At 49.7% G+C, this 20,445-nt stretch overlaps 1 protein-coding gene across 1 annotated transcript in view; it reads right to left on the bottom strand.

Moving 5' to 3' along the window:
* The window catches only part of LOC144607345 (dedicator of cytokinesis protein 7-like), a 160,536-nt gene that overhangs the window by 37,238 nt on the left and 102,853 nt on the right, over positions 1-20,445 (bottom strand). Inside the window, exons 19-28 of the mRNA XM_078424111.1 lie at positions 19,676-19,762; positions 18,587-18,788; positions 14,837-14,974; positions 13,197-13,366; positions 12,580-12,675; positions 7,428-7,559; positions 3,026-3,139; positions 2,176-2,322; positions 1,028-1,152; positions 338-495 (exon numbers count right to left, since the gene is read on the bottom strand). Coding sequence (XP_078280237.1) covers positions 338-495; positions 1,028-1,152; positions 2,176-2,322; positions 3,026-3,139; positions 7,428-7,559; positions 12,580-12,675; positions 13,197-13,366; positions 14,837-14,974; positions 18,587-18,788; positions 19,676-19,762 — 1,369 coding nt within the window. The remainder of the gene's footprint in view (positions 1-337; positions 496-1,027; positions 1,153-2,175; positions 2,323-3,025; positions 3,140-7,427; positions 7,560-12,579; positions 12,676-13,196; positions 13,367-14,836; positions 14,975-18,586; positions 18,789-19,675; positions 19,763-20,445) is intronic.

Genomic DNA, 20,445 nt, shown 5'->3' with positions numbered 1-20,445 from the left:
TCCCACTCCCACCCCGGCCCACTCCCACCCTGGCCCACTCCCACCCCGAACCACTCCCACTCCCACTCCCACCCCGGCCCACTCCCACTCCCACTCCCACTCCCACCCCGGCCCACTCCCACCACGGCCCACTCCCACACCGGCCCCCTCCCACTCCCACCCCGGCCCCCTCCCACTCCCACCCCGGCCCCCTCCCACCCCGGCCCACTCCCACCCCGGCCCCCTCCCACTCCCACCCCGGTCCACTCCCACCCCGGCCCACTCCCACCCCGGCCCACTCCCACTCCCACCCCGGCCCACTCCCACCCCGGCCCACTCGCTCACTCGCTCCAGTTACCTGCCAGCTGGGGGAGGCTGTTGAGGATAATGTCCAGCAGTGGGAGGTACAAGGCTGCCACTTTCACCTTGGCCCCGCTGTTGCTGAACCTCTGGTCTCCATCATGGGAGGCCAGGAGGCAGTGAAGCAAGCTCACCACCTCCCTTCTGACCAACCTGCTGGAAGAGTAACGTCAACGGACAGCCAAACGCAACGTGTGTCTGTGCACGTGTGTGTGTGCGTGTGCGGGGTCGTGTACTTTATGTTTCGCCTGTGTGAGTGTTAAAGTGTGTGCGTGTGCAGGTGTGTGCTTTACATTGTGTGTGTGTGTGTGTGTGTGCATGTGTGTGTGAGTATTGCGCGTGTGCATGTTTGTGCGCGTGCTTGCGCCTGCGTGCTTGAGTACGTGTGAGAGTGCGTGTGAGAGTGAGTGTCTGAGTGTGAGATTGAAAGTGAGTGTGAGTGCGTGTGTGAGATTAAACGTGAGTGTGAGTGCACGTGTGCATGAGTGTGAGATTGAAAGTGAGTGTGAGTGCGTGTGTGTGAGATTGAAAGTGAGTTTGAGTGCGTGTGTGCGCGTGAGTGTGAGATTGCACATGAGTGTGAGTGCGTGTGCGCGTGAGTGTGAGATTGAACGTGAGTGTGAGTGTGAGTGCGTGTGCGTGTGTGTCAGAGCCTCGGTGCCTCTCGACCTGCCCATGGTTCACTCACCGCTCTGAATCAGCAGCCAATACATTGGTTATCTCCTCCAGGAGCAGCCCAATTAAAAAGTGCTGTTGACGAAATTTCCTGGAAAATGTGAATATTCCAACCGTTGACTCATGTGTGCCGGCATCCTGAAAAATGAAAGTTGTTTCCGTTTAAGCTGAAAGCACATTTTGTATGTTTAACAGAAGAAGATGATTCATTTGTGGATGATCGCAAGAGAAGGTCAGGTTGCCCTGAAACTGGCTCAGTCAATAAGCAGAGAAAGTAAAAAAGATACGTCTATTTAACTTGGGAGGTACAGCGTGGAAACAGGCCCTTCAGCCCATCGGTCAGCAATCGCCCCGTACACTAACACTATCCGAAAAGCTGGGGACACCTTATTATTTTACCAAAAACAATTAACCTACAAACCTGTTCGTTTTAGTTTCGATTAGTTTAGAGATACAGCGCAGAAACAGGCCCATCAGCCCACCGGGTCTGCATCGAGAGTTGTCAATCTGTGGAATTCTCTGCCACAGAAGGCAGTGGAGGCCGATTCACTGGATGAATTTAAACGAGAGTTAGATAGAGCTCTAGGGACTAGCGGAATCAAGGGATATGGGGAGAAGGCAGGAACGGGGTACTGATTGTGGACGATCAGCCACGATCACAGTGAATGACGGTGCTGGCTCGAAGGGCCGAATGGCCCCCTCCTGCACCTATTTTCTATGTTTCTATGTTAATTGTCCGTAGTGTTTGTAGGATAGTATTAATGTGCACAAGGTGATCGCTGGTCGGCGAGGACTGGGTGGGCCGAAGGGCCTGTTTCCACGCTGTACATCTGAACTAAATTAAAGGACTGATAGGTGAAGGAAGGAACTGCAGATGCTGTTTGAAACCGAAGATCGACACAAAACGCTGGAGTAACTCAGCGGGTCAGGCAGCATCTCTGGAGAGAAGGAATGGGTGACGTTTCGGGTCGAGACCCTTCTTCTGACTGACAATTCGAGTCGAGACCCTTCTTCAGACTTTTGAGTTTGAAGAAGGGTCTCGACCCGAAGCGTCACCCATTCCTTCTGTCAAAGATGCTACCTGTCCCGCTGAGTTCCTCCAGCTTTTTGTGTCCAATGGTACATTGGACTGTTAGGGGTTTCCACATGTTGCTACCTTACCTCTGTGTAGTTATCGCCGTCCAATGTCTCAACGCCTGGTGTGAGCGGGAGGTTCAGGATGACAAAGTGTTCGTGGCTGCAGACGATCCTCAGGAAGTCGATGCGCTGGTCATGGAGGTGTAGCTGTTTGCCATCTCTGTCTGAAAGCTGAACACAGAGAGCTAGGGGTGAACAAGGCATGGATGCAACACAGGGGATTCCATGTGTAACTAGGGGGAAGTACGTAGGAGCTAGGGTTGACAACTGTCCCATATCAGCCGGGACATCCTGTATTTTGGTCTAAGTTAGTTTGTCCCGTATGGGACCACCCTTGTCCTGTATTAGTAGAATTGCCAACTTCCTCACTCCCAAATGAGGGTCAAAGGGTGACGTCACCTCCCCGCATCCCACATGACCTCACCTAGCCAGCGGCCACGTGCTCCTGCTCCACCAATGGCGGCCGCACTGGCCGGGAGGCGGGTTGCTATGCAACCTCCGTTATGCGGCGCCCGGGCCTACACTGTCCAGGCCTACAGCGGCCCTCTGGCCTATACTGACAGGGCCTACAGCGGCCCCCGGGCCTATACTGACAGGGCCTACAGCGGCCCCCGGGCCTATACTGACAGGGCCTACAGCGGCCCGCGGACCTATACTGATCAGGCCTACAGCGGCCCCCGGGCCTATACTGACCAGGCCTACAGTGTCCGGGCCTACAGTGTCAGGGTCTAATACGGGACAAGGGCGGTCCCATATGGGACAAACCAATTTAACCAATATATGGGATGTCCTGGCTAATACAGGACAGTTGGCAACCCTACTAGTAATGTGTCAAAAAGGCAGCTTAACCAAACGCGGCTGCACAGTCCCTTACCTCCTTGTGATGGTGGCCGATCATACGAAGGACAAAGCCTCGGTCCATGAGGGACAGCAGGTCATTCAGGAAAAACCCGAGGCTCAGGTTCGTCATGTCTGTAATATCAGGATCCTGAAGAAATTGCAAAGTCCCTCGGTTACTTGACAACAAATATACGTAATGTGCCAGCACTGCTTACTGAAAGATCTCCACCACCCTGCTCATTGCTTCCCTCCATCACCACTCCACCCTATCCTGGACTTGAGCTCACCTGACTGTGGCAGGAATCATTCTATAACTTCTATCTTGCTGTGGAGTGGGAACCCCTATCTTGCAGAATTATAATACATGCATACAGGTGGTGCAGCGGTAGAGTTGCTGCCTTACAGCGCCGGAGACCCGGGTTTGATTCTGACTACGGGTGCTGTCTGTACGGAGTTTGTACCTTCTCCTTGTCACTGTGTGGGCTTTCTCCGGGTGCTCTGGCTTCAGCCCACACTCCAAAGACATACAGTACAGGTTTACAGGTTAATTGGCTTGGTATGTGTAAATTGTCCCTCGTGTGTGTCGGATAGTGTTAGTGTACGGGGTGATCGCTGGACTGTGCGGTCACGGTGGGCCGAAGGGCCTGTTTCAGTGCTGTATCTCTAAAGTCTAAAGTGAAGTCTAAAGGTGGATAGGCACCTTGTGTTTTACGTGTGTTTAATTTATGTGTTTTAGAAATAAGGTGCTTACTCCTTTAATACCAAGGCTTGCTTTATGTGCACGTATGTTTGGAATAACGCGCACAAGTTCACCGCTGACTGCATAGTCGTCTATATGATTAATTTACGGGTTTTTGAACGGCGCGCTGTTTTTCAAGCACGTAAACCCCCCCCACGAACAACGAACAATGGGCAATGGAGGACTCGGCATGGGATGCAAGACACGCAAGCAAAGAATTTCACTGCGACTTGTCTCATGTGACAACAAAGTATTCAATTCAATTCAATTCAAAAATGCAAGGTGGCTGCACCTAGTAAAATCTAATAATAAATAAATAAATCCCAAACATGTCCACTGTGTGCTCCCAGTAGCTGCCAGAGGGAAGCCCAGGTACAATGCATAGGTGCTCTGTGTGAAGATAGTTACAGTTTAGTTTATTGTCGCGTGTACCGAGGTACAGTGGAAAGCTTTTGTTGCGTGCTAACCAGCCAGCAGGAATGCAATGCGTGATTACATTTCCGATCCATTTTACAGGGTATTGATACATGATAAGGGAATAACGTGCAGTGCAAAGTAAAGCCAGCAAAGTGCGATCAAGGATAGTCCGAAGGTCAACAAGGAGGTAGATTTAAAATTATAAAAGGGCTGGACAAGCTAGATGCAAGGAGAATGTTCCCAATGTTGGGGGAAGTCCAGAACCAGGGGCCACAGTCTAAGAATAAAGGGGAGGCCATTTAAAACTGAGGTGAGAAGAAACTTTTTCACTCAGAGAGTTGTGAATTTGTGGAATTCTCTGCCACAGAAGGCAGTAGAGGCCAATTCACTGGATGAATTTAAAAGAGAGTTAGATAGAGTTCTAGGGACTAGTGGAATCAAGGGATATGGGGAGAAGGCAGGCACGGGTTGCTGATTGTGGATGATCAGCCATGATCACAATGAATGGCGGTGCTGGCTCGAAGGGCCAAATGGCCTCTTCCTGCACCTATTTTCTATGTTTCTATGATTCTATAGTAGTTTGCTCTCTACATTCTCACATTCAACTCAACATCACTCATCAGTCATGGAGCTGACACCTCTACAAATAAATAATTTACCGCAGTAAGTGGATGGTTAACCAGTCAAACTAATCAACCTCCTAAAAATGAACAATGGGTTGTTTGCTCAGCCACATGTACACCTTTTCCCCTTTCTTGCATTCTTCCTTGATAGGACGCCTCGTGATTTATAAAACCCCTTTGTTCCAGAAACATAGACTCCAATGCTTTATACTAAGCCTTTGTTCTAAAGTGGAGTATAACAACACTTTCTGCACGCCCTTAGTTCCTAATAGAGTCCAGCGGAGCACTGTAAAACCCCCCTAGTTCCTGAGTTGGGACAGTTTCTTCCCAGCTGCATCAGGCAACTGAATCATCTTTAGCGTAGCTTATTGTCACGTGTACCGAGGTACAGTGAAAAGCTTTTGATGCGTGCTCACCAACCTACCACAACCAGAGAGCAGTGCTGAACTACTATCTACCTCTTTGGTGACCCTCGGACTATCCTTTGCTGGCTTTACCTTCCACTGAACGTTATTCCCTTATCATGAATCTGTACACTGTAAATGGATCGATTGTGATCGTGTATTGTCTTTCCGCTGACTGGTCAACACGCAACAAAAGCTTTTTACTGTACCTCGGTACATGTGACAATAAACTAAACTAGCTAACTAGTTGGGCGTTTCATTGCTTTTTCAGAACACTTTTCCATCCCAAGTGGAATGATTTGTTGCTTTATGGAGCACACTTTCTCCTGAGTTGGATGGTCCAGTGCTCTATGTAAGTCCTTCGTTCAAGAAGTAGGGATCCAATCTTGATCCTTCCATCTTGAACGAGATCCACATTTGTACGACCGCTCTGCACATCCTGTGTGAGGAAGTAGTTAATTGACTTGGTATAAGTGTAAATTGTCCCGAATGTGTGTCATATCATATACATACAGCCGGAAACAGGCCTTTTCGGCCCTCCAAGTCCGCGCCGCCCAGTGATCCCCGTACATTAACACTATCCTACACCCACTAGGGACAATTTTTTTAAAACATTTACCCAGCCAATTAACCTACATACCTGTACGTCTTTGGAGTGTGGGAGGAAACCGAAGATCTCGGAGTAAACCCATGCAGGTCACGGGGAGAACGTACAAACTCCTTACAGTGCAGCACCCATAGTCAGGATCGAACCTGAGTCTCCGGCGCTGCATTCGCTGTAAAGCAGCAACTCTACCGCTGCGCTACCGTGCCGGATAGTGTTAGTGTACGGGGTGATCGCTGTACGGCGCGGACTCGGTGGGCCGAAGGGCCTGTTTCCACGCTGTATCTCTAAAGTCTAAAGTGTAGTCTAAAGGCAGATAGGCACCTTGTGCTTTGCGTATGTTTGATTCGTGTGTTTTTGAATAAGGCATTTACCCCATTAATACCAAGGCTTGCTTTATGTGCATGTAAATTTGGAATAACGCGCTCAAGTTCACTGCTGACTGCGTAGTTGTCTATATGTTTCATTTATGGGTTTTTGAACGATGCGCTGCTTTTTAAGCACGTTACCCCCCCCCCCCCCCCCCACAAAGTAAAATGAAAATGGACAATGAGGGTATGGGGAGAAGGCAGGAACGGGGCACTGATTGAGAATGATCAGCCATGATCACATTGAATGGCGGTGCTGGCTCGAAGGGCCGAATGGCCTACTCCTGCACCTATTGTCTATTGTCTATTGTCTATTGACCCGGCATGGGGGGACCGCCGTAAAGGAGGGGGGGAATGACGGTGGGCCGAAGGGCCTGTTTCCGCACTGTATCTGTGTCTCTAAACTTAACAGTGGAAGAACTGATTTTTGCTCTAGGTGTCAGCACCTACTGTCTATTGCTCAGGGAAACTGAAGAATCGCACTGCAGGCCAACGTGTTGTTTGGAAGGATGAGGGTGGAATCTCAATAGGGTTGCCAACTTCCTCACTCCCAAATAAGGGACAAAGGGTGACGTCACCGCCCCGCGCCCCACGTGAACTCACCCAGCCAGCGGCCACGTGCTCCCGCTCCACCAAATACGGGACAAGGCCAAACTAAATTAGTACGGGGCAAACTAATTTAGCCCAAAATACGGGATGTCCCGGCTAATACGGGACAGTTGGCAACCCTAAATCTCAATGAAACCTACTGAATAATGAAAGGCCAAGGTAGGGCGGATTTAGAGAGGATGTTTCCAGTCACGGGAGAGTGTGGAACTACAGGACACACGATTCGGAATGAAAGGACGTGCAGTTGGAGTGGAGATGAGGAGGAATTTCTTTAGTCAGAAGGTGGTGAGTCTGTGGAATTCTTTGCCACAAACGGCCGTGGAGGCCAAGTCAGTGGATATATTTAAAGTAGGGATAGGTAGATTCTTGATTAGTACAGGTGTCAGGGGTTATGGGGAGAAGGCAGGAGAATGGGGTTAGGAGGGAGAGATAGATCAGCCACGATTGAATGGTGGAGTAGACTCGATGGGCTGAATGGCCTAATTTCGCTCCTGTGCCTTATACGATACGATAGAACTTTATTGATCCCAGGAGGGAAATTGATCTGCCGACGGTCATAAAAACACAAGTTACATGAAACATGAAATGATGGCCCCATGGCGTGAAGGTGTTGGCAACAGGGCACTGCCCAGTGGGGGTGAGCTGGGACTGGAAGCTGCTGCGCCCACCCACCTGATGCTTCACAAACTCGGTGGCGATGTTGACCAGGGTGTAGACGATGCCGGGGAAGTGCTCCGGGAATCTCAGGCTGGGAGGGGAACTCCAGCCCGCGGTGTCCGACACGTACTGACTCATACTTTTGATCTGAAAGTAGAAAGAAGGCCGGGTTACCACTGGCAACGTCTTTTAGTCTGAAATCAAAATAGAACGCGTTCCAAAAACCAAGCCTGGGTTTCACTTGTAGCCTAATTCCCTTCCCCCTCTGGTTATTGACAGGGCCGCAGCCGAGCCGTGCCAGAAAGAACATCTGTCTCACATCTGTACGCCTGGGCACCGGGCTTCACACTGGGGGCAGAGTTTGCAGCAACAGTGAGTAATAAAACGCACATTTCTAATCGGCCTAGGTGTGGTTCCTTTTGGAGAAAGCACAGAAAACTGGTGTCATGAATTAAGGTGAAGGGGGAAAGATTTAACAGGAACCCGAGGGGTAACTTTTTCCACACAAAGGGTGGTGGGTGCTTGGAATGAGCTGCCGGAGGAGGTAGTTGGGGCAGGGACTATCGCAACGTTTAAGAAAGAATTAGGCAGGTACATGGACAGGACAGGTTTAGAGGGATATGAGCCAAACGCAGGCTGATGGGACGAGTGTAGATGGGGCATGTTGGTCGGTGTGGGCAAGTAGAGCTGATGGCTCCACGCTGTGTGTCTCTCTGATTTTATAACTCTTATCTCTTGCTTAACATTTCAAGGAGAGAATTTCTTAAATGAAGCTTAAATTCACAGTGCCATCCATTCTGCCAGGAGGCACTAGTCTGTCTCTTCTGTCTCTTGTGTGGGAAGGAACTACAGATGCTGGTTTAAACCGAAGATAGACACAAAATGCTGGAGTAACTCAGCGGGTCAGGCAGCACCTCTGGAGAGAAGGAATGGGTAACGTTTCGGGTCAAGACCTTTCTTTGGTCAATATTAGCATCGCCAGCACCATCCTGTCATTAGTGTTACAGAAGGCTCTTCACCTCCTCATCCAGGAAGACTAGGAACCGGAGAGGAGGAGGGTGGAGGAAGCCGGTGACGGCAGCAGACACTGGACAAAGGGCCGCTAAGAAAAATACAGACATAGAAAATAGGTGCGGGAGGAGGCCATTCGGCCCTTTGAGCCAGCATCGCTATTCTGCCACAAAAGGCAGTGCAGGGCAATTCACTGGATGAATTTAAAAGAGAGTTAGATAGAGCTCTAGGAGCTAGCGGAATCAGGGGATGTGGGGAGAAGGCAGGCACGGGTTACTGATTGTGGATGATCAGCCATGATCACAATGAATGGCGGTGCTGGCTCGAAGGGCCGAATGGCCTCCTCCTGCACCTAGTTTCTATGTTTCTAATAAGATCATGGCTGACCATCCAAAATCAGTATCCCGTTCCTGCTTTCTCCCCATATCCCTTGATTCCGTTGACCCTAGGAGCTGAATCTAACTCTCTCGAAAAGCAGAACCGGGGGGTCTTACCCTCCCCCCCCTCAAGGTCGGCCACAGGAGGCGACCCCCCCCCTCCCCCCCGGGGCTCGAAGGCTGAAGGTGGCCGGGTGGGCGAGGAGAGGGACGACAGTTCACGGGACAATCTGGACGGAGGCGACGGCTGCAACAGGCCTTTGTGGCCAACTGCAGCTGGGACTTTTGAAAATGGCCCCCAACAACCTGGCGACCCTTGTATATGGACCCAGTGGGCTATTACTATGCATCATGAGAACAAAGAAGAAACTGGCGTGGAGGGACTGCCGTGGGGGGGGACAAAGGAGGACCTGCCGAGAAATACTTTGTAACTTTGTCGGCTCCCTTTATGTGGCGACTCCTCGCATACCAGGACGGCACGGTGGCGCAGCGGTAGAGTTGCCGCCTTACAGCGAGTACAGCGCCGGAGACCCGGGTTCGATCCCGACTACGGGCGGCTGTCTGTACGGAGTTTGTACGTTCTCCCCGTGACCTGCGAGATCTTCGGTTTCCTCCCACACTCCAAAGACGTGCAGGTTTGCAGGTTAATTGGCTTGGTAAATGTAAACATTGTCCCTAGTGGGTGTAGGATAGTGTTAGTGTGCGGGGATCGCTGGGCGGCGCGGACCCGGTGGGCGGAAAGGGCCTGTTTCTGCGCTGTATCTCTAAACTAAACGAAACTGAACTAAACTAAAATAAACCTTGGGTGTGCAAAACGAAGAATCTCAGCGACTTGTCACATGTGAGAATAAAGTGTTCAACACATTCATTCATTCATTCATGTTTACTCGGGGACTGTATTTACCTACGGTAATAATCTTACTGATCTGTATGCAAACAAAGTATTGCACGGTACCTTGGTAATAATAAAGAACCACTGAACCCTGTAATAAGGTCATAAGATCATAAGGAATAGGAGTAGAATTAGGCCATTTGGCCCATCTAGTCTACTCCGCCATTCAATCATGTCTGGTCTATCTCTCCCTCCTAACCCCATTCTCCTGCCTTCCCATAACCTCTGACACCCGCACTAATCAACAATCTATCTGTCTCTGCCTCAAAAATATCCGTTGACTTGGTCTCCACAGCCTTCCGTGGCAAAGAATCCCACAGATTCACCACCTTCTGATTAAAGAAATCCCTCCCCATCTCCACTCCAACTGCACGTCCTTTCATTCCGAATGTTGTGTCCTGTGGTTGTACACCGCCCCGTGACTGGAATCATCCTCTCTAAACCCGCCCTACCTTGGCCTCCCACAGATTCACCACCCTCCGACTAAAGATTTGCCACTTGCAATGGTATCAGTGTGAACATCAGACTGGAAGCAATGGGCAGGAAATTGTTGGGGGAAGGTTTAATCGTTAAAAATATATAAATTGAGTGCTTACCATAATTACTACCACTGAGAGAGCATTTGGAGAAACCTGCCCTCGGGCAGTGTGTAAATTCTACAGTTTAAATGAGACAGATTACTTCAAGTTTTGAAAGCTTTTGAAGTAAAATCTGCAGAAGCCGTGTTGGCGAGAGTTGAGCTGTCGAGCACGGTGTCTAGCCCAGGAGAAGCAGCTAAGGTTCCCTCTGGCACCTCAACATAAACCAACTCCCTCCTTTGCAATCTCTCCTGCCGCGTAGGGGTGGCACGGTGGCGCAGCGGTAGAGTTGCTGCCTCACAGCGCCAGAGACCCGGGTTCCATCCTGACTGCGGGTGCTGTCTGTACGGAGTTTGCACGTTCTCCCCGTGACCCGCCTGGGTTTTCTCCGGGTGCTCCGGTTTTCTCCTGCACTCCAAAGACGTGCAGGTTTGTAGGTAAATTGTCCCTAGTGTGTGTAGGACAGTGCTAGTGTGCGGGGTGATCGCTGGTCGGCGCGGACTCGGTGGGCCGAAGGGCCTGTTTCCGCGCTGTATCTCTAAACTAATCTAAGCTTGAATTCTGTAGGAAAGAACTGCAGATGCTGGTTTAAATCGAAGATGGACACAAAATGCTGGAGTAACTCAGCGGGACAGGCAGCATCTCTGGAGAGAAGGAACGGTGAAGCTTCGGGTCGAGACCCTTCTTCAGACTGAATTCTCTTCTGTATGATCACTTGCAACAAATACCTGGCCTGCTCCCCCCTGCCCGCCTGCCCCCGCCTTCCGTACCCTCCTCTTCCCTTTCCCCAGTGGTCCCCAGCTGGCAGCAAGTCTCCCTAACTGGCAGCGGTCCAGGAGACGACTATTAAAGAGACCCAAATAAATTCAACAAGATTTCTGCGTGCTTGCCTTTTCCACTTTCCAAGATTAGTTCAATTCAACGGGTCAGGCAGCTTCTCTGGAGAAAAGGAATAGGCGACGTTTTGGGTCGAGACCCTTCTTCGGATTCAAGTCTTCTTCAGTCTGACGAATGATCCCGACTCGAAACGTCGCCCATTCCTTTTCTCCAGAGATGCTGCGTGACCTGAGTGACTCCAGCACTTTGTGTCCATCTTCAGTGTAAACCAGCGTCTGCAGTTCCTTCCTACACACTTCGTGTACTCATGTATAGTTTGATTAGACTGATCAACACACAAGGTTTTTCTCTGTATCTCAGCACACATAATAATACTTCAATACCAATTGCTCAAAATGCTGGAGTAACTCAGCGGGTCAGGCAGCATCTCGGGAGAGAAGGAATGGGTGACGTTTCGGGTCGAGACCCTTCTTCAGACTAGTCAGAGGAAAGGGAAATGAGTGATATAGACAGCGATGCAGAGAGATGTAGAACAAATGAATGAAAGATATGCAAACATGTAACGATGATAAAGGATAAAGGCCTTTGTCAGCTGTTTGCTAGGTGGGAACGAGAAGCTGGTGTGACTTGGGTGGGGTGGGGGGGGAGGGATGGAGATAAAGGGAATGCAGGGGTTACTTGAAGTGAGGGAAATTTACTGTATATTCATACCACTGGGCTGGAAGCTTCACAAGAGAAATATGAGGTGCTGTTCCTCCAAATTGCATTTTGCGTCATTCTGACAATGGAGGAGACAGAAAGGTTGGCGTGGGAATGGGAAGGGAGGTTAAAGTGGTGAGGGGGAGTTTATGCTGGTTTACACCAAAGATAGACACAAAGTGGTGTCCATCTGGGGAGGGATGAACAGTCACGGCGGCGCAGCGGTAGAGTTGCCACCTTACAGCAAATGCAGCGCCGGAGACCCCGGGTTCGATCCCGACTACGGGTGCTGTCTGTACGGAGTTTGTACGTTCTCCCCGTGACCTGCGTGAGTTTTCTCCGAGATCTTTGGTTTCCTCCGAGATCTTCGGTTTCCTCCCACATTCCAAAGACGTACAGATTTGTAGGTTAATTGGCTTGGTAAATGTAAAAACTGTTCCTAGTGGGTGTAGGATAGTGTTAGTGTGCGGGGATCGCTGGTCGGCTTGGACCCTGTGGGCCGATGGGCCTGTTTTTGTACTGTATCTGTAAACTAAACAGGTGACGTTTCAGGTCGAGACCTGATAATTCTTCAGACTGATAATTATTTGCCCCCTTTTGCATCAGTTTTTCGTAACTTGTAAGTGTCCATTTGTCAATGTCCGTTCGAAATCGCTTTCTTTGCCTTTAGCTCCTTGCCTCTCCTCGAGTAAATTCTGCTTTGACGTCCAATATTCCTACATTGAACTACTGTGGTGTTAAAGGCAACAGGTTTAGCAAAGGCATGGACTCACCAAGAGCTCACAGAAGAACCAGAGATGCCTGTAAACTTGATCCCTCATCTTCCCGTTGGTGAACACGATGTGATAGGCTAATTCCTCATGGAACAGCTGCAGATAAATTCGTCAAAATAAAAAGTTAATTAAACCAATGACTGAGGGAAAAGAAAAAATTGACTTGACTGTAGTGTGGAATTAATGAATGATTGAATACTTTTTGTGGCAAGTCACAGTGAAAATTCTTTGCTTGCATATCCAAGGTATGCAAATAGTGGCCACATAAGGGGGCTGACAAAGTTGCAAAGTCCCCCTTCGTTCTCCCCGGCCCACGCCATTGTCCACTGTTCTTCCCTTTCCCACACGGCGGTCTCCCCACACCGGGACCTTGTTTGTTCCTTCCTGAGGAACAGGAAGGGTTTTTCTCCGAGATCGTCGGTTTCCTCACACACTCCAAAGACGTACAGGTACGTAGGTTAATATAAATGGTAAATGTTTAAAGAAATTGTCCCTAGCGGGTGCAGGATAGTGTCAATGTGCGGGGATCGCTGGTGGGCGCGGGGTCGGCGGGCCGAAGCGCTTGTTTCCGCGCTGCGTCTCTGAGCTACTGATGCAGGTGTGAGTGCTGGGCTGACCTTTGACGGTTTCAGGCTGCTGCCCCCGACCTTGGGCGTGCTGGCTTTGGCTGTCTGCATCTCGGAGTCACTCGTGCTGAGCTTCCGCATCAGGCGCAGCGCTGCAGTTGCGCCCTCTGGTCTGACAGTAGCATATTTCTCAGACTCCGTGACTCCGGCCTCGTTGGGAACTAAAAATAAATCAAAGGAACACCACCAACAGAATGGATTTGAGAGCGGGAACAGCCGGGGAATAATTGGCATCGGCCTCACCATGGCCACGCCCTCACGTTCTGCCAGAGTTATACTGCACCAGTAATTCTTTCCAGATTCCAAAGCTAAAGTAACCCAAGGCACGACACCCATCTCCATTTCGATAAACACTCCCTGCCTGGGACTGAGCAAAGGAGACTGGCGTCAGAACTTTCTCTTTGTACAGAAAAAGGTCTCAAATTCTGGAATTTGACTTAATAACTGTTGAGACTGGAGCTTGACGAAAAACTCCAAAACTTAAAGATCTAATGTGTGGGAAGGTAGATGCAAAATGCTGGAGTACCTCAGCGGGCCAGGCAGCATCTCTGGATAGAAGGCACGGGTGACGTTTCGTGTCGAGACCGTTCTTCAGACCATTTCTTTCTTGTCAGGAAAGGCTGGGAAGGGTTGCGGAGGCAAAGATGACACTAGGAGTTGAGTTTGGAGATGCAAGCATGGAAACGGGCCGTTTGGCCCACCGAGACCACGCCGACCATCGATCAAACTCCACGCAGACAGCACCCGAGGCCGGGATCGAACCCGGGTCTGTGGCGCTGTGTGGCAGCAGCTCTACCAGCTGCGCCACCGTGCTACCACCGTGCTACCACCGTGCTACCCTTTGATTTGACAACAAGCAGCAGAGGCTGAGATCTAGAGTCAAAGAGTCATAGAGTCATACAGCGTGTGAACCCAGACCCTTCAGCCCTACTTGCCCACACTGACCAACATGTCCCAGCTACACTGGGCCCACCTGCCAACATTTGTGTCTATCTTCGCTTACTGTAGACTCATTACTCAAGCATATAATGCCATCAAAACATTGGCATGTCTGCCCAGTGCTACAGTGTGCTATTTCATACCCAGGCTCACAAACGTGGGAGGCAAAAACAGGTGCTGAAATTTCTGCAGTCTTAACATTTTTATCTTCTTTTTTTAGAGTCATAGAGTGATACAGCTTGGAAACAGGCCCTTCGGCCCAACTTGCCCACACCAGCCAACATGTTCCAGCTACACTAGTCCCACCTGCCTGCGTTTGGTCCATATCCCTCCAAACCTGTCCTATCCATGTACCTGTCAAACTGTTTCTTAAACGTTGGGATAGTCCCAGCCTCAACTACCTCCTCTGGCAGCTTGTTCCATACACCCATCAATCATCCTATGTGTGAAAAAGTTAACCCCTCGGATTCCTGTTAATTTTCTATTGTTTTAATTCTCTGTTTCAATCCTTTTATTTTTGACATTTCCTCCATTTAGATCAGCTGCTATAGGAAGTTGTCACTACTCTCAGAGGCACCACTATCGTTTTAGTTTAGTTTAGTTAGTTTAGCAAATACTGCTCTGCGCTGTAAGTGATGCAGCTGATTGTCTATCTGTTGACCGGGAGAGTCTGCTGATGGTAGCACAGGTACCTGGCATGCTGAACAAGTGGTGTACATATGTTGCCAGAGATTGATTCCGTCCTATTGAATCTTTCATCATCTCCTCACTACTATGCAGTTGGTCCACAATTGCAATCAGCATTTCAAAGATTTCTTTGCTGACCAGGGCTGTGGGTAAAAGAAACACAATGAAAACAGCAATAGTCAGTTGGATAGTTAGTGACAGGCTCGTGCTGGATGTATTACGGCATCGGTTAGCCCGAATAAGGGTTCCGACCTGAAACATCACCCGTCCTTTTTCTCCAGAGATGCTGCCCGACCCGCTGAGTTACTCCAGCACTTTGTGTCTATCATCAGTTAGCCCGAGTCAACCAACTTTAATGCAGTTGCTCCACCCTGATATCTAACTCAACGAATGCAGGAGGCAACTACGTGTAGGAAGGAACTGCAGATGGTGGTTTACACCGAGGATAGGCACAAAATGCTGGAGTAACTCAGCAGGTCAGGCAGCATCTCTGGAGAAAAGGAATGGGTTACGTTTCGAGTGGAGACCCTTCTTCAGACTCAACTAACCTGATTTCAATATGTAACCTACTCTACCCATTGCAAGTCATTGAACCACTAAGAATAGATTTATAGAGTCATAGAACAAGTTCATTTTTTAGAATGAAAGAAGGAAGTTGACTGGAATCACATGAGAATGACTGCTTCACATATGTTCCAATGACTGACCAGGAAATGAGTGGTCTTGGTGGTGGAGTAGATGGGGCCAAGTCCTCAAGTCCAAGTAGAATGGAAGTCCAATGTTTGTGAAGATACACAAAAAGCTGGAGTAACCCAGCGGGACAGGCAGCGTCTCTGGAGAGAAGGAATGGGTGACATTTCGGGTCGAGAGCCTTCTTCAGACTGGTTAGGGTTAAGGGAAATGAGAGATAGAGACAGTGATGTGAAGAGATAAAGAACAATGAATGAGGGATGAGCAAAAAAGTAACGATGATAAAGGAAACAGGCATATTTAGCTGTTTGTAGGGTGAAAATGGGAAGCTAGTGTGACTTGGGTGGGGGAGGGATGGAGAGAGAGGGAGTGCCGGGGTTACTTGAGGTTAGAGAAATCAATATAAGATGCTGTTCCTCCAATTTGTGTTTAGCCTCACTCTGACAATGGAGGAGACCGAGGACAGATAAGTCAGTGGAGGAATGGGAAGGAGAATTCATGTCCAGCAACTGGGAGATCAGGTAGGTTCAGGCGGGCTGTGTGCAGATGTTCCGCAAAACCATCGCCCATGTCTTGCCGATGTATCTTGAACAACTGATACAGTAGACGAGGTTGGAGGAGGTGCAAGTGAACCTCTGCCTAACCTGAAAGGACTGTCGAGGGAGGAGGTTTCCCGACTAGTGTTGCATCTTCTGTGGTTGCAGGGGGTAGGTACCTGGGAAGGGGGTGGTTTGGGTGGGAAGGGATGAGTTAACCAGGGAGTTGCGGATGGAACGGTCTCTGCGAAATGGGGAAAGGGGTGGAGGTGGGAGAATGTGGCCAGTGGTGGGATCCCGTTTGCGGGCTAATTGGCTTCTGTAAATGTGTGTAGGATAGAATTGGCGTTTGGGTGATCGCAGGTCGGCGTGGACTCGGTGGGCCGAAGGGCCTGTTTCCGCACTGTATCTGTAAACTGAAATAAGATTTCCGCCAGAGGGCACTGGACACTCCACATCCTTTCCCTGGGATCTCCTTCCCAATTTAATATCAGACCCATAACACAATCCAGGAGTTTCAGACTGTTCACAGTGGCGCAACAGCCAAGCACCGACCCCTGCACATCCCATTAACATTCTCATTACTTCCCATAAAACATCTTTCATTCGCTTCCTCTTTCCAAGAGAAGCAGATGTGAGACGCAGTTAGCCTTTACATATTGCACACAGTGACTGGACAATTGCAGGTTAGGTTTGACAAGTAGGACATTGCTGAATATTTGTCCGGATTGACTCTTACAACCGAATAAACAATTGATAAATGGGAGAACTGCTAACTCCTACATTTTGTTGAGTAGGAAGGAGGTGCAGATGCCGGTTGAAACTGAAGATGATCACGAAAAGCTGGAGTAACTCAGCGGGTCAGGCAGCATCTCTGGAGAGAAGGAATCGGTGACGTTTCGGGTCGAGACCCTTCTTCAGACTGACCCGACCTGAAACGTCACCCTTTCTTTCTCTCCAGAGATGCTGAGTTACTCCAGCATTTTGTGTCTATTTTTGGTTTAAACCAGCATCCGCAGTCCCTTCCCAAATTCGGTGTATCTTGCTCACAATCTGTTTGGTCGGTTTGTTAATAGGTAACCAGCTATTAATAAGTATCTTTGCTTGACCAGAACCCAACAAGAATCAACATTCTACAGAGAGTAGAGGAGAGGAGAGGTGGTGGGGTGGGGGGGGGGAGAGAGGAATTAGCAGAGGAGGGCAGGAAATGGACTGTGGATTAATAAATGCTTTTTATTTGTATGGCTGCATGTTCAAATGAAATTCCTTGTATGTTGCAAAACATACTTGGCTAATAAAGTATGATTATGATGATGATGATTCTGATTATGATGAAGGGAGGTGGGAGTACTGCACACAGAGTGAGGGGTAGAGTATAAGCACAGGAAAAGGTAAAGAGACAAATTGGCATAAAAAAATAGAAAGATAAAACAACGCTCGAAAATGTGGTCTCTGAATGGAAGCCACCAGGCTGTGAGGACAACTTTTACTTGCATGGTTGAAGTGAATCTCTTAATTCGATTGAAACCCATAACTATGAAATAAGGGCGATGAATACCCAGGCATTCCTACAGGATTGGGCATGCTAGATGCCACGGGAAATGTTCCCGATGTTGGGGGAGTCCAGAACCAGGGGTCACACAGTTTAAGAATAAGGGGGAGGCCATTTAGGACCGAGATGAGGAAAAACTTTTTCACCCAGAGAGTTGTGAATCTGTGGAATTCTCTGCCACAGAAGGCAGTGGAGGCCAATTCATTGGATGTTTTCAAGAGAGAGTTCAATTTAGCTCTGAGTTAAATTTGAACGGAATCAAGGGATAAGGGGAGAAAGCAGGAATGGGGTACTGATTCTGGATGATCAGCCATGATCATATTGAATGGCGGTGCTAGCTCGAAGGGCCGAATGGCCTACTCCTGCGCCTACTTTTAGGGTTGCCAACTTCCTCACTCCAATAAGGGACAAAGGGTGACGTCACCGCCCCACGCTCCACGTGACCTCACCCAGCCAGCAGCCACGTGCTCTCGCTCCACCAATGGCGGCCGCCCGGGCCGGGAGACGGGTAGGTACGCAACCGCCATTAGGCAGCGCCCGGGCCTACACTGTCCGGGACTACACCAGCGCCCGGGGTACAGTGTCTGGGCCTAGTGTCCGGGCCTACAGTGTCCGGGCCTACAGTGTCCGGGCCTACAGTGTCCGGGCCTACAGTGTCCGGGCCTACAGTGTCCGAGCCTACAGTGTCCGGGCCTACAGCGCTGTCCGGGCCTAATACGGGGCGAGGGCGGTCCCATACGGGACAAACCAATTTAGCCCAAAATACGGGATGTCACAGCTAATACGGGACAGTTGGCAACCCTACCTCCTTTCTATGTTTCTAGGCAATGGAACTTTGCTGACGTTAATGCAATGAGTGCATAGTAGGAGGCACAAAAAGCTGGAGTAACTCAGCGGGACAGGCAGCATCTCTGGAGAGAAGGAATGGGTGACGTTTCGGGTCGAGACCCTTCTTCAGACAGTAGAGTTCATCAAACCTCCTTCTGATGTCTTGGTTGAGCTCAACGTCAAGAGTGTCAGCAGTTTGTCCAACACCACGTACAAGAAGCGGATTAACTCTTCCATGGGCACCAGCTTGAGCGCTGAGACAGCCTCCCTCAGTGCCCCCGTCTGCTGGGCAAAGGCATGGTGTTCACCCACGCTCTCACACAGCGAGAAGAACCGCTCCAGGTTTCTATCCTGCAGTGAACAGATCACATTGCACCTGGTTACAGGGAGCCGAGGATAATGTTGTCAAGCGCTCATCTTGTAGACTGTATCATTTCAGGTCGTTCTAGTTTTAGTTAAGTTTAGAGATTACAGTTCAGAAACAGGCCCTTCGGCCCACCGAGTCCGCACCAACCAGCGACCCCTCACACTAGCACTATCTTACACTGTCCATGCCTCTCATAATTTTATAAATTTCAGGCTTGTTCTGTTGGTCTCATCTTCTCCTGAGGTCATTGAGTGAAGTCAATACCACAATAGATTGGGCAACTTGGTCAGCATGGGCAAGTTGGGCCGAAGGGCCTGTTTCCTTGCTGTATGTCTATCAAACACCAGAACAGACTCAAAGGCTTGATATTCTAAACTTAACATTGAGTTTAGTTTAGTTTATTTTAGAGATACAGGGTGGAAACGGGCCCTTCGGCCCACCAAGTCCACACTGACCAGCGATCCCTGCAAACTACGCTATACTACGCACACTAGGGACAATTTACAATTATACCGAAGCCAATTAACCTACAAACCTGTACGTCTTTGGAGCGTGGGAGGAAACCGGAGATCCTGCAGTAAACCCACGCAGTTCACGGGGAGAACGTACAAACTCCGTACAGACAGCACCCGTAGTCGGGATGGAACCCGGGTCTGCATTTGCTGTAGGGCAGCAACTCTACCGCTGGGCCACCGTGCCGCCCTGAATACTAGTCACCCAGCAAGATGAGCTTGTGGGTGGTTTGGCCGCGCACAGCTTGTCCTCCATGTTGTGTTGGGTCAGTACAGTGGACTGAACCAGGGGGGGGTCCGCCAGCCCGTGACCAAAACTAACCCAACCTTCCGACAGCCATGAGCCTGAAATCATTAACCTGAGGGTATATCGTCGAAACTGGGCGCAGCTCCAACTTGAAGACTCCTTTCCGATTATCCAACCACTTCGCCCCAGCCGGCGACGTCTGCAATGAAGAACAGGACAGTCGTTTGGTACGCCCTCCCACCACAAGGTGTGTTGACTATAACTGGAAGACTGCACAATTGCATCGTTCTTCAGATGTCCAAAGTCACAACTGACAATGTGACAGCAGGGACAGAGTCATAGAAACATAGAAACATAGACAATAGGTGGAGTAGGCCCTTTGGCCCTTCGAGACAGCAGCACCAATCAATATGATCATGTCTGATCATCCAGAATCAGTACCCTGTTCCTGCTTTCTCCCCATACCCCTTGATTCCGTTAGCCCAAAGAGCTACAGTATATCCAACTCTCTCTTGAAAACATCCAGTGAAGTGGCCTCCACTGCTTTTCTGTGGCAGAGAATTCCACAGATTCACAACTCTGGGTGAAAAAGTTTTTCCTCATATCAGTCCTAAATGGCCTGCCTACCCCTTAGTCTTAAACTGTGTGACCCCTGGTTCTGGCTTCCCCCAACATGGGAAACATTGCTCCTGCATCTGGCCTGTCCAATCCCTTAAGAATTTTATATGTTTCTATAAGATCCCCTTGAGGAGGGAGGGAGCCACTGGCAACAGCGGACGTGGGGAGTGGGCCGGTGGGAGGGGAGCGGGAAAATGCCTCCAGCATCTTCAAGGCCGACTGCAGGAGACCCCCCCCGGGACAAGTTTTTTTAACCAAAAATAA

This window comes from Rhinoraja longicauda, chromosome 28 (assembly GCF_053455715.1).
Source record: "Rhinoraja longicauda isolate Sanriku21f chromosome 28, sRhiLon1.1, whole genome shotgun sequence".
In the NCBI taxonomy this organism is placed as follows: domain Eukaryota; kingdom Metazoa; phylum Chordata; class Chondrichthyes; order Rajiformes; family Arhynchobatidae; genus Rhinoraja; species Rhinoraja longicauda.
This window is presented reverse-complemented; position numbering and strand designations above follow the sequence as displayed.